This window comes from Haliotis rubra, unplaced genomic scaffold (assembly GCF_003918875.1).
Source record: "Haliotis rubra isolate DU_JTF1 unplaced genomic scaffold, ASM391887v1 Scf116, whole genome shotgun sequence".
NCBI lineage: Eukaryota > Metazoa > Mollusca > Gastropoda > Lepetellida > Haliotidae > Haliotis > Haliotis rubra.
This window is the reverse complement of record NW_025765070.1, coordinates 1,681,886-1,696,410: the sequence shown is the minus strand read 5'-3', so window position 1 is coordinate 1,696,410 and position 14,525 is coordinate 1,681,886. Positions and strand designations below refer to the sequence as shown.

The 14,525-nt window shown below is 37.9% G+C and overlaps 1 protein-coding gene across 2 annotated transcripts in view; it reads right to left on the bottom strand.

Annotated features, from left to right (window-relative positions):
• Positions 1-619: 619 nt before the first annotated feature.
• LOC124256276 (acyl-CoA:lysophosphatidylglycerol acyltransferase 1-like) overlaps positions 620-14,525 on the bottom strand; it is a 189,402-nt gene continuing 175,496 nt past the window's right edge. For both annotated transcript variants that reach the window (XM_046690251.1, XM_046690257.1), the window contains exons 6-7: positions 9,398-9,481; positions 620-2,522 (exon numbers count right to left, since the gene is read on the bottom strand). In XM_046690251.1, coding sequence (XP_046546207.1) covers positions 2,095-2,522; positions 9,398-9,481 — 512 coding nt within the window. In that variant the 3' untranslated portion in view covers positions 620-2,094. The remainder of the gene's footprint in view (positions 2,523-9,397; positions 9,482-14,525) is intronic.

Here is a 14,525-nt window from a genome sequence, read left to right as displayed (position 1 = left end):
GGGACTGAATTTTTACCCAAATAACTATTCCTCTCCTGCTCAAACTACACAATTAAATTACGTTTTGACTAAAAATAACAATTCTGTTATATACCAAGATGACATTTACAAATCAAGTAAACTTTAATTATGCATAATCAGTAAGAACACGGATGTCAAAGATTCAGACCTTTTTCCAACAATTCAGATTGCTAATTGACAAAAACTGAAAAAGGCCACATTAATAAGATTTTGGAATAAATCTTTTATGATTTTGAGTTTATTGTATTATATCATATATATAAATAAACACTGATAATTACAGCTAAAATCTGTTTGTTTTGTTTGTAAAGCAACTTTTTACTGCATTTTATAATTTTCCTTTTTTTTAGTTTGACTGTTACTTTTCCTAAATCTTAGTTTACAAACTTTTATCCATTCACAATAAATAACGAATTTATAGGCCTCATAACAATCAATTATTACTTTCACTTTTCAAAATAAGGTAACTTGTTTTAGGACAGAAAAACACCGGTTTTAAATATAGGCAATTATCCTAATTCAAGTACATGATAATTTCAATGATGTTTTCGTTTTTGAAATGTTAAATGCTTGCTCTATCAAATTATAAAGGTTATTCTTTGGAAAAAGTTTAGAATTTCATTTCAGACAAAGTTGATTGGTAAAAATACAGGGTGTTGCTTATTTTATGCACGGGTGTAAACGATAGCTTTCTGAATGAAACATTATAGACAGTTTTGGGTTCTTATGAACTGCAATTCACTTTACATTTGACATCTTAAGTTACATTCCAAATTATACTACAAACAAAAAGTAGGGGAACACCCTAAAATTTGATAGTCATATATAAACTTAAACGTGGTGAGGTGATTTATACTCTAAGGTACACTTAGACAACTTTTTATGTGCTTAATGGACACTTTAAACGACATGTTAGAACATGCAGTGACGCAACTGAATCAATATTTGTTGAGTTTGAGTGAAATGAAACATTGTCAAAACAGCAAAAAACATGGGTGTTGAAACACACCAGCACCATGTTTGATTCAAACGCCCAAACACAACAGCCTAGTGCATGTGGAAGACAGACGTCCTATGGAGCTTGTGGCAACTAGGCAATGGCAGGTGTGAATCGGTTCTGAAGGGACATATGGCCATATTCCAGCCATATGTCATTGATCTGTAAATAATCGAGTCTGGACCAGACAATCCAGTGATCAACAGCATCCACATCGATCTGCGTAATTGGGAACCGATGACATGTGTCAACCAAGTCAGCGAGCCTGACCACCTGATCCCGTTAGTCACCTCTTACGACAAGCATGGGTTACTGCAGATCAATATTCTAACCCGGACCTTCATGGGTACACTGGCCTTGAACCTGTCCTTCAGTCTGTGAAGGACAGAGGGAGACGCCTTAAGACGGCGAGCAACACTTCTTCCGGATTGAATCAAACATGGTGCTGGTGTGTTTCAACACTCATGTTTTTCACTGTTTTTGACAATGTTTCATTTCCCTCGTGAGAGAGAGTACAATACACAAGATAGGATAGGTTTGAAAATGTTAATTGTTGTAGATAAGGACATGTTGAACAAGAAAAAATATTTAACAATGTCAAGGTGAGCAACATGTGAGTTATATAAATGTCACAAATGAGTTTCACATTATGGCTACCACTGCAGCCATTTTGTAAAGTGGGATTTGAAGCCTTTGAACAAATTAAGTTGTTACTGAAGGCAACAAGCAGGGACAGTTTCAATGATATTGGTCCTGCAGGGAAGATATCTTGGGATTGAATACAATCACATTTATTGAAGTTACTGGCTGAAGAAAATATGATCAGTCACCTCTAACAGGTCTTGATAACTTTTAAATCACATATCTGTATTATGAACATGCATTTGGTCTAGTTCATGTTTAGCTGAGAAATGAAAGAGTTGACTGTCAATGTCACAGTTATTTGAAGTCAATTAAAAATGATCAGTGGGAACTCCTACGCAGGTGAGTTAATATTCCTTGCTTTTTGTGATAACATCAGTTGCAACATTTCAGTAAATAACAGCAGTCCTTTTACAATACAATATAGTACAAATTCAGTGTGTAAATGCTTGTGAGATACAAACGAAAATTGGTTTCCAAATTAAAAGACATTGACAATAGAATGAAATTAGATAAAACAAATTGAAAAAAACAACATGTAATCCATCAAAATGACAGGCTCCATCTTTTCTGCGAGCTAAAAGGCGTTTCTGATCATCGGTTTGACTGAGTGGTGTTCCATGGCTGTAGTATTCTTCCATCATTATTTCCTTCTCAGCAAACCTCTTGAAAAGCCACTGTTTCATCCCCTCTTCATCTCTGGGTACATCTGAGACAGGGTAAGCTCTAAAATGGAGGAGCACATCACAGGCTGACCATGATCCTGCCCCTATGTTCACCAGAGTCAGTGGGTTATCCTTAGGATAAACTATGGTTACATCAATAATCCACTGTAACAGGGAGCCATGGAACATATCTTCATCTGTTAGGGGAAAGCAGAAACATGCCATGAAATAATCTTCTCTTAGATGAGCATAGTGAAATGTATCAAATTGCATAAACATGTCATGATTGGGAACTTCAAAGCAATATGAAAATCTTAGTTACATAATTTTGGGTTAGTGGAAACATTTGCCCAATGCCAAAGTTCTGTGCATTAAACTACCTCAATAAGACAGTGATATATATTCATCCCTCACAACAACGCGGATTCTGTTAAACCACGGGGTAGTCTGTGTCTCCCATTAAAAAAGTTGCCCAGCGATCAGACATCTTCACATCATCGAACATACAAATCTGCTGTTGAAAACTAGCGAAATTCAATGAACAGTGTTCAACGTACATATCCGCGTTTTTCAGATGTTTAAAAACATTCAGTTTTTTTGGAATAATCAGATGAACAGCGGAACGTCGTAATAACTTATAAAAGACAACTTTATTATAAAGACATGCCATCAGCCAAGTACTTACGATGTTTGCTGTGATGCAATACACCACGTTATTGACATTTAGCGTTGTTTCGCTAAATGGGTTTATGGGCAGCATTTACAATTCAGCGCATAACTTTAAACTATAGCACTTGCCTTCGCTTATAGTATCCATCCAGCGTAGCAGGTCAGGAGGCGGTGTATTATGTCAGCATTATGACATTTAGCAGTATTTTGCTAAATGGGTTCGTAGGCAATATTTACAATCCTTGTGCACAACTTTAAGCTCTAACACTTGCTTTCGCTTATGGTAAGCACCCGGCATAGCAACGCACATGGCAGTGTTTTTCTTCCGCATCCCATAATAGCAGCTACGTCACTTCCGGAGTGACGTCACATCCGCAGGCATACGTCATATCCTTCCTTTCTATCCTTCATGCTCTCCGGTCTAGTTCACTTACATATTGCCTCTGCTAAATAATTCTCTCTAATCGCGTTGTGTTCTCAACTTACTTCCAAATTCTCCAGTAATACCAGTAATTGCGTTCGCTTTCAACTGGCTTCTTTCCTGTGGACCGCCTCCGTGGTGTAGTGGTTAGAGCGTCTGCCCGGAGAGCGGAAGGTCGCGGGTTCGATCCCCGACCGCATCATACCAAAAGACGTTAAAATATGGTACTTGTTGGTCCCTGCCTGGCGCTCGGCATTAATGGGTACAACAAGGACTGGTCGGCTCGGAGTCAGTATAATGTGTCTGGGTGGGGTATTCATGCTTCACTGCGGCGTGGTATCTCAGTGGGCTAGCACTATAAAACCAGCTCAAGTCTGGGCTAGTACAAGCAGCCGCACATACACATACACACGCATGCACGTTGTCATATGAGCGAAATATTCTCAGGCACGACGTTAAACCCAATTTCACCTCACCTCACCTTCTTTCCTGTCTTCTTTTCATTCATCTAATTGACTATATTTAGTTGTAGCTCTACACCACGTGCTAGCAGGAGCACTCACCACCATGCCTCCAAAGCGCAGAGCAGCAGCCAACCACTCCGTAGTAAAGGGATGTGCAAAAGCGGCGAAACGACAGGCAAAGGGGGTACGTGCGACTGGTCCTTTTCCCATGAGCACTGCCCCCCAGGCCTGTCAGGCCCCACAACCGGAGGCATCCCCTGCAGCAACCAACACCACACCTTCGCTGGAGCCAACATTTGCCACCCCGCTGGCTCCGTCAGTCAACTCACAAGGTATGTCACCCTTTGACCATGTTAATATATTGCCCGGATTATTGATTCCTCGTGGTTATCAGGCACCGGCTGAGTTGCAGCAATCTCAAGTAACTCCCTCCACGCCTCAGACGGGGTGTTACAGTCAACCCCTCACAAACAATACACTTGTGAATGCGGACATGCTGCCACATCAGCAGCTTAGCTTTAGGGCGGAGACCATTAGTTTCCACCTAAGACAGGCGGTAAGGGAAAAAATACACCGGGGGGAGTTTGTTGACATGAAATCTCTCTTGCCAGCGGAAAACCAAGCAACACAGGAGAGTCAGAATTTCATGATGGAGCTTGACCCTTCAGGCCAGGTAACATTTGGACCCAGGCAGCAGTCCACTTGTCAATTAAACATTGGGTATTGGACGTCTGCATTTTTTACCTACATCAGTGTAGTCATTGAGCATCAAATGGATGTAAATTTTATCCAACAAATGTTGTCATATATGGAGATGATCCGTGGTGCTGCCGCTAGGTTTGGCGGTGACTGCTGGTCTCAATATGACATACAGTTTCGGCAGAAAATGGAGAGAGATCCATCACATTCTTGGGGTGCAATCGACGGACAGCTGTGGCTGCAGCTAATGCTTCCCAGCAATAAACAGCAGACGCACACACCTTCTGCCAGATATCCCAGCTACCCTCAACAGCGTGCGCATACCGAGGTATGTAGGAATTTCAATCGTGGCGTGTGTGATCGGGGACTAGCATGTCATTATGCACACAAATGCTCGGCATGCAACATAGGCGGCCATGGGGCATCATCCTGTTTTTGTGCCAAAAAGCACAACACAGTCCCCGTACAAAGCCCCAAGCTTTATAATTGCCAACATTGTGTTTTTACAATCAGTGGCATGTATCGCGGGAAGTCAACGGTGACTTGTCAAACTGTTCCATACGTAAAATGTATCCACCCACGTAATCAAATGCGCTGAGCCTATGTTAATTATTATGTTAAATATGTTCGTCAAAAACATGCATTAAACAATTACGATAGCAATATATATTACCTCTGTTAAAACAACTGCTTAAAATACAAAATATTTTGATAATGGAATAGAAATTCTTTGATGCTATATTTTCAGGCCCCGGGGTGATGAAAGTGACTTAAGTTTAAAAATTGCTTAAATCTGTCATTTTGATCTAAGTTAAAAAACATGTCTTAAATCGGGGATCATGTACATTTTTTAGTCTTAAAAGTTAAGACTGAGATCATTTTTTGTTTTAAATCCTGAGACTGATACCTACCAGTCTTAAGCCCTTTTTGATGCCGAGTTTTTTCTCAGGCACACATTTTCATAAGGTTTGAAAAGTGAACGTTGTGCGAGATTTGCGCTCGTGTGGTCCTAGATCGGCGTACGGCTATAAAATTACACAGAAATGTAGAATTTCCTATCCGTTGGTATAAATATAAATGCAAATACCTTGGTGGTTTGAGAAATAGACACTGCTAAATGATGTCCAAAATTTTGTTATGCGTTAAAAAACAGTAAATTTCTCCGCTTTTGATCGTATACCGATAAGAGCACTGTGCTACGATTTTTTACTTTGGCATTTTTTCGGAAAGTGTGAGCAAAGAAAATGCAGCCTGATATCTGAATGACATAAGTATATAAGAAATGGGTTTTTTTGCTTGTGCATAACGTTATACGCTCAACATTAAAATGACTAACAATAAATGTTGAAAATGGATTTTCTTGTATGATGTCAAACGACGACAGAGAGGTCATGCATGTATAAAAGTAAGAGGCATAACTCCGCTGTGCTTAACACTTGGTCAATGTAACTCTCATCACTTGGAGAAAATTTGTTGTGGATACGGACGCTATATTTTTGTTATGTTTTGTTCACCGTGAACCAAACTATTCCAGTACAAAGTTCCCCAATATGAGCGGATACGTTTTGGTTGTTTCACAATTTATAAGAAAAGAAGATGACAATGTACTACATGAGAAAGCATGTAAAAGCGATTTGGATGGCCCTATCCGATATGTATATATTAGTTCTTAGATTCACATATTCTCCTGTTTGTGTACATATATTTTGACTAATTTTGCATTATTATTAACCGAGTACTAGCCATATCTTCAAATGTAATGAAATTACTGAAAAGATTACAACATTGTAGTTGACGTCATTGCTCGTTTTATGTATTTTGCGACATCGGAAAAAGACGACATTGGTATGCTGATTAGTATATATCTCACCATGAATTGTATAAAAGGTTTTCGGTTTCTATGTCAGAATTTAACACTATTTCGACAGAACTTAAAATGACTTATTTTACCATTTCAATAATGTCCTGAATAGATCCATAATTAGACGGTTTGACTGTGTATCTTAATATGAACAAAACGTGCACCTGTTTGGCATCAACTTAACGTAAATTGAAAAGGATATTTCACAACACCTGAATATATATTTTAGGATAAGAATTTTCTTTGTTTATGACTTTGTGGCTATTTCTCTTCATAAGTATGCAATGAAATTGTTTATAAAGATGTAAAAACATAGCTCTTTTTGTATGGAGCTATCAGAATAATGATGTAAGGTTTGGCAAATGTAAGACATGACACGGTCTATGTTTTGTTTATAATTTTCGTAGAAATATAGCTACGTTTGTTCTTCTAATACTTGTTTAAGGGTTTAAAACATGGAGTACTACACACAGTATGTCAATTTCTTGTGTAAATATTATTCAAACAAACAAAAACCTTCAAAGAATAAAAACAACTTATACCCTATAACCACGGATATGATATAGAACAAGGCTAGATGTAGACAATGAAATTATTTTCATGAAAAAAATATCTGAACGATACACAAAATATACATTACAACACTGAAAGTGTAATCGGTAATCAATCGACCTTCACCTCAAAGAAATTGCCAAATATGTAACAACAATGTTAACGTATATGACATCACTACCGTTGATCGATTTCTTACAAAATGGCGGTTTTGCTGACATGGGTACACAAGATTTTGCGAGGACCTTTTCCTTGATTTGGGGATCGTTTGTACTTAAATGTGTGATGCAAGTTATCAGAATGAATCTGACTATCTGTGTATTGTTATATGTTTTATCGTTTTTATTGTAAGTTAGAGAAGAAGCCAGATATGCTGATCATTACCGTTATTGTTCTGCAAGATTTTGTCAGTCATGGCGTCACGCTGCACAGAAACTGACAATTTCGTATAAACACATATCATATTATTTTTAATTTGCTATTTCTTGCTATGATACTATTTCCATGTATGTTCTAAAAGTATTGAGCCTATGCATGCTATGAATAGACGTCTGAAATTTGAGAAAATGCTTCACAGTGTAAAGTTTCAATTTTTCTTTGTTTACATTTCAACAAGTGCTGTCTTTCGAGCACAGCGTTCGTTTTCATGCCCAATATCTTTCGTTTCATATCACATAGACACTTGGTTTTAGTGATAAAGACCATTTCTTATTTGATGCTAAAATGTATGAGGAATTCAGTGATGCATTTGTCGCAGCTGAATATGAAATATATGTAATGTAATAGGCGTCTCAATACCGGCCTTCGTGAAACGTAATTTTGTAAACACTATCCAATGCAATATGGCAGAAAGCGCACTCAGGTGTTCTGTTGGTGTATTTCTGAAAACAGCCCAACCGTAAAGACACTAAAATTCACCGCGGCAGGGATAAAAGCATCAGTTGACTTAATTGTTTGGAACATTTTCAGCAGGTGTCTGATACTAAACTATTCTCCTTAATTAATTAAGAGTGACCGGACATGACTACATCATTCTAAAATTGCCATAGTAACTGTCTTAGTCTTAGCTAAGATTTTGCTGAGAGAGTTTCATGATCCAGTCTTATCTAAAATCTTAGCTAAGCAAAGTTTTTTAGACTTCAGATTTTTTTGTGCTAAGCAAATTTTAGACATAAGATTTTTTCATGATCCCGGGGCCAGATTGTTTTTAACTGAATCACCAGTACATTGGACCAAAACATGTGTACACAGCTGATTGCTATTTCCGGCTTAGTTGAATAACAGGTAGCATAACAGGAACAACAATTGAATTATCATGTCTAGTGATTTTTGACTGCAAGTTTGCTGTACATATAATTTTCATTTATAAATTTTTTTTCACCTCCGATAATGTAGTTTTGACTGAGGACAATATATATGAAATAGCAGTTCTGTTTTGTCCATGGAAAATATGATTTTAATTAGCTTTTATTCTGTGTTATGTGTAAGTTACTATAACGCGGGTGTCTCACAACGCAGGGGGTCATCCAAGGGCCCCAAGACCCGCGTTATGGCGAGGGATGACTGTATATACACTTCCCATTCGAACTAATTCTGGTAAGGAAACATGCCGAACTGATGCTTTGTATGACCCATATACCCTCCATAACAAGTTACTGGATAAGTGTTTGTATTATATGCAAACACAGAACATAAAGTGTAAAATACCTTGGCCTTCCATCACAGCCTGGAGCTGACCGATTATTTCAAGCCAAAAGCATCTGTGGTGTTACATTGGAATCCTCCCCAAGTCTTTTCTCATGCTGATTTAACACTCTGTGACTTTGACGTTCTAGTCACACAGGTATATTTCCTTTTGTTATGAAGAAATTTTAAAGTTACCTTTGACACAACCATAGAAAAGTATTCTCACATTGCCTGCCTGTCATGGTAGCATAATCCTACCACAGGTGTTACAAGCTTGGAGTTGAGTCAACATAAGGGCAAAAAAGATTTCTCAGTGTTTGACTTTACTTTGAGTGAGTGAGTGAGTGAGTGAGTGAGTTTGATTTTATGCCACCTTTAGCAATATTCCAGCAATATCATGGTGAGGGACACCAGAAATGGGCTTCACACATTCTACCCATGTGGGAAATCGAACCCGGGTCTTCAGCTTGACGAGCGAACACTTTAAACCACTAGGCTATCCCACGGCCCCGACTTTACTTTGAGTCATGGGTAGAAATAATAGTTTCAAATATCTAAACAACCATTTAACTTCTGTGCAATGCATCAACCATTAAACAGGCCAATGTAATCTAAATACCATAAAAAGTATGTTTACATTACACAATTGCACTCATGTAAAACAGTATGACATGGCAAATGTATGACACCTCGCATTTACCTTGAAAATGTTTAACTCACCTGACTGAAAGCCAAGTGGACTGGTATCACGGCATGTTGTGTGTCGTGCTTCAGTCATCAACTTCTGCATTTTTGACATCTCCTCTGAAATGACAAGGCCTTTGGAGCTGAAACTGTTGATGAACAACCCATACTCAGAAGTGCTGAAGAAGTGTTCACGTAAGTCTAATCCCACTTTAAACATGGCAGACAAGGTGACAATATTGAAAATGTCGTTTCTGCTCACTTACTCAGTCATGTTAGCATGTCACTCTCTGAAATTAATTATCATAAAATGCTTTTTGGAATATTAAATTTTAGAACTTTTGTTCCAACAAGGACATTTGCCTTTCTGAACCACCATTATGTCATGTGTGACAGTTATGAGAATGCATCTTAAACAAATTGAACAGAAATTTGTAATATAGTACAGTGAACATGTAGCTTTCTATCTCTGGCAATATTTTAAATTTTGACAGCATAACAGTTTGTCACCAAAGTGAAAATGCTGACATGAGAAAAAAATCAAAGAAGGTTATGAAATCAGAATATCATCTTCATGAAATTATCTGAATATTAAAATAGCCAGAATGTTGGGTTTCCACATGTGGTTGCCGTGGAAACACCACTGAGAGAGGCTGTTGGCAGGGTGATCCAGGCAAAACAAAAGGGGGTTTCAAGAAAGACCAAAATTAAAGATTTCAATACAGCATATTTTTAAAACTTATCCTATCTCATGTATTGTACTCTCTCTCTTATGTCAACCATGAAGTGGAAACCATGCTGCTAAGCAAAATTGAACAAAGTTTCTGGCCTCCCCGGAGTCATTTGCCCAAACCCTGCCCTGCTAATGTTTTCAGACAGTTCAGTGCCTTGCTAAAAGTATGCAGCATGACTTCCGGTTGACCATGTGACTTCCCTATCTTGTCATTCTCATCTTGGAGCAACATGACAGTAGAGATCTGCGAATTGGATGAAACTTATCCTATCTCAAGTATTGTCCTTATCCCACAGTTGGATGGTGGGTCACAGATTCCCCAAAGTCAAGTAGATGACAACTGTGATGACGTGATGACGCACAAGGAGGCCTTTACGAGAGCTATCTCCTGATCGGCCGCTGAACTTGGACTTGTGCTGGGTTGTTTCCTCCAAACCCCATAGCTTACACAGCACAAAAACTCCCAGGGAGTGGGCATTCCCAAGTTAATGTGGTTTTCAGCCGCAACCTTTGTTCAAAACAGATGGGGGCGCTGGGGTAGCCTAGTGGTTAAAGTGTTCGCTCATCATGCCGAAGACCCCGGGTTCAATTCCCCACATTGGTACAATGTGTGAAGCCCATTTCTGGTGTCCCCTGCAGTGATATTGCTGGAATATTGCTAAAAGCAGTGTAAAACTAAACTCACTCACTCAAGACAAAGGGACAGAGATTGGCAAGTACACCTCGCATCATTTCGATTTACCAGAATAGCCCCCATTGGCTAAAGTTCTAGAAACTTTGACGACCCAGCCAGCCTCTGCTTGGATACCACTCCCCACAGTCTCCAACTGGGAAAAGGGAACGCTCAACGTACGCTCAACGAGTTTAATGTTCAGTTCTCGGGAACATTGAGTACCCCTGGGTTGTCTGAGTAGGCATACTCCAAATGTCTCCATGAACCTAGGAGCGGAACGCTTCGAAAACCCATAGAAATTTGGTATTCACACTTCACCGACGTAATTGCTCAACAAGTAGAGGTCAGTAAGCGTGAGTGTCGAGAACCTGTGTGTTGGGAGTACAAGACTGATTTGCAGTCTATGACGAAGTCAAGAGAATTGACTGTACTCCAACACTCTGGTCGGCAACCAGAGAGGTGTCTCTAAAGCCCAACTTCACATTAAGATGAATAGCGCTGTATACATCTTTGAATACTTGGTTACAGGGTAAAAGATCGTGAACGGATGGGTGTTGATAATTGCTGCCCCAGCACTAGAGGGCCGAATTGGTGAAGTCCCTCCATGTCTGTGACGGACAGGTCACGTAGGTAGTTGGATACGAACACTGTCTCAGACCTCTACAAGCAGCCTTCCATAATCGATGGTAGAGAGCAGTTTTTTTAGGGGCAGACGGACTGTGTCCAACAAATCTTCAGCTGAATCAATCAATGGATGAGTGAATGAGTATGGTTGAATGCTGCTTTCAGCAATATTCCAGGAACATCACAACGGAGCACACCAGAAATTGGCTTCACACATTGTTGGGAATAGAACCCGGGTCTTCTGTGTGACAAGCAAACTCTTTAACCACTAGGCTACCCCACCATCCTCAATGCATGAATGATGACCTTGATCACTCGGAGTATAATTAGTTTAAACAAAAAAGTGTTAGTAGCTAATATTCGATTAATTATTCTATACTGAAACCAGCGAAGTTTTACTTCCTGAGTTGTACTCTTGAACACACTTCACTCCAAACCAGTTTTGGAAACTGAAGTTCCCACTTTTCCTGACCTTTAGTTTTAATATGAGAAGATATAAAGGAAAAATAAACATGTTTAGAACCTTTCTCAACACTACATATTATTTTCAAAACACAACAGATATCTTTCACTGAAGCATTTGATAGTGTATCTACTTCAAGAGTGTTTAAATACTTTTTAACACTGATGACAATTCCATAAAATTCTAAAAAGGAAGAATGAACACCATTCATTTCTATAAATTCTTCATAAGTTAAAAAATTCTTTTCCTCAATAACATTGTCTATTACCTGTATAATACCTTTATCATATCAATGCTTAAGTAAAACAGGTTTTCTGTTAATCTTAATATTAGGATTATGAAAAAGTGGTTCAGTCAAAAAGCTACTGAAAGATTCTGGATTCAATTTCTTGTCCAAATCCATGAATGATTGAAAACAACTTCTCCAAAACATATTATGAATTTTCGGGACTTTGTTCTCAAAATAACATGCACCAAATTCTCCAAGTTTCATTAATGCTGGGTTAGTAGATTCAAACAATTGTTTCCATTTAGGACATTCCATAAGAGTCAATTCCCTTAACCAAGTGGTTTTCAACGATTTCACATGGAAAAATATGTTAACCATACCCAAACCTCCTTGCTTAACTGGTTGTCAAACTTTCAACCTTTTTTAACCATATCGTTTTTGCCACTCCAGAGAAATTTAAAAAGCATGTCATCTAAAGCAACAAGAAAATCATGAGATGGGTCAGTCAATGATAGGAGGAGGTAGTTAAGTTTTGATACAAGTAAAGATTTTATTATTGCTATCCTTCTGATTGGTGTAACAATCCTTTTCATCCATCTATTCATTATATGTTAAGCGCTGACAATTTATATTTAAAATTTAATTCCACCATACTTTCATGGTTCAAGTTAAACTTAATCCCTAGAACATTAAATACATCAGGATTCCAGCAGATTGGGCGGTCTGCCATGAATTTTTCTGAACTACCTTTTCTGGAACCTAACCACACAACTTGAGTTTCATTATAATTAATTTTAAGACCAGATATCTCAGCAAAATGATCAAGAGTCACAAGACATGATTATAACGAAGATCTACTACCATCAAGCAACATTTCAGTGTCATCAGTGTACTGACTCAACAAATATTCTTTATCATCTATCAGGATCCCCTTAATGTTCTTATTTGAACGAATCCTATTTGCTAATACTTCAGCACAGAGGATAAAAATATACGGTGATAATGGGTCACCCTGTAGACAACCACAGTCAATGTTAAACCATGAAGATAATTGGCCATTAATGGACATGCAACTTTTTATATTCTTATAGAATGCAAATACATATTTTCTCAAATTCTCTCCAAACCCCCAAAAGGATAAGCATTTCTCAATGAAGGACACAGAATCGAAAGCTTTCCGAAGTCAATTAACAAAAGCATACCAGGAAGTTTATACTTGTCAGCACACAGGATTGCATCATAGATTAACCGTATATTGTCTCCAATATATCGGCCAGACATAAAACTAGTTTGATCGGCATATGATACATTGAGTAGTGAGATGGGTCTCCAATTTGTTAAAAACAGCTTTGGCTTATCTCCTTTTGGGATGCAGACAATAACTCCTTGTTTCTGAGTAACCGAAAGTTCTCCAGACATCAAACCATAATTCAGAGATCTCAACAAAAATTGTCCAATTTATAAAAAATTATAAAATTCTGCAGAAAAACCATTGGATCCAGGACTCTTGCCGTTAGGCATATTTTTAAAAGCTTTTGACAATTCTTCAAGCATCAATAACTTTTCATGTCTTCAACCTCATCACATTTAAATCTCGGAAGACTACTCCTATCCAGCAGAGAAAATAAGTCACAATCCTGTACTAAGTGTTCTCTACTGCAGTAGAGGCTCTCATAAAAGTGGCAGCCTCAGCAATAATATCTTTTGGATTTTCTAGTTGAGTGCCATCATTTAGTTCTAAGTGAGACATCGATTTGCTGACATAATTATTATTTTCAAGATTACATAAATATTTGCTAACTTTTTCACCCTCTGTAATCCATCTAGCTCTTGACCGTACAGCAATACCATCCATCTTTACTTTCCTTATGTCTTCTAACTCCTTTCTCTTTTCTTCAAGATCTTGAAAGTCAATATTAGAAAATCTTTCAATATCATCAATTTTGTCAATTAATTCTAGTTCTTTTCTAACTCTTTCTCTTTTCTTGTAAGAAGCATAAGACATAGATTTAACTCTTATTTCCATCAACAAGACCTCGAAAAATAACTGATCATTAATCGTATATTTAATTTCATTGTCATTGTTCATTGATGTGTTGTAATATACAATCACTTTCAGCATATTGAGCCTTAATCTTCTGAATGGTTTCATTAACCATGTTAGCATATTCTTTATCTTGCAATAAAGAAGAGTTAAATTTCCAGTATGTACTGAGTTTTTCTGCCTTTTTCAAAGAAACAAATAGATCAACCATGGAATGGTCAATCCTGCAACGAGCACTTATATTGGTTCGAGTGATATGAGGATATAGGCCTTCTGACACCAGAAAGAAATCAAGCCTGGCCTGCTTTAAAGAAGATTTTTCTCACCAAGTAAACCTTTTAGTTTCAGGAGTAAAATCTCTCCATATATCTACTAAATTAAACTCAGCAATCATTTCC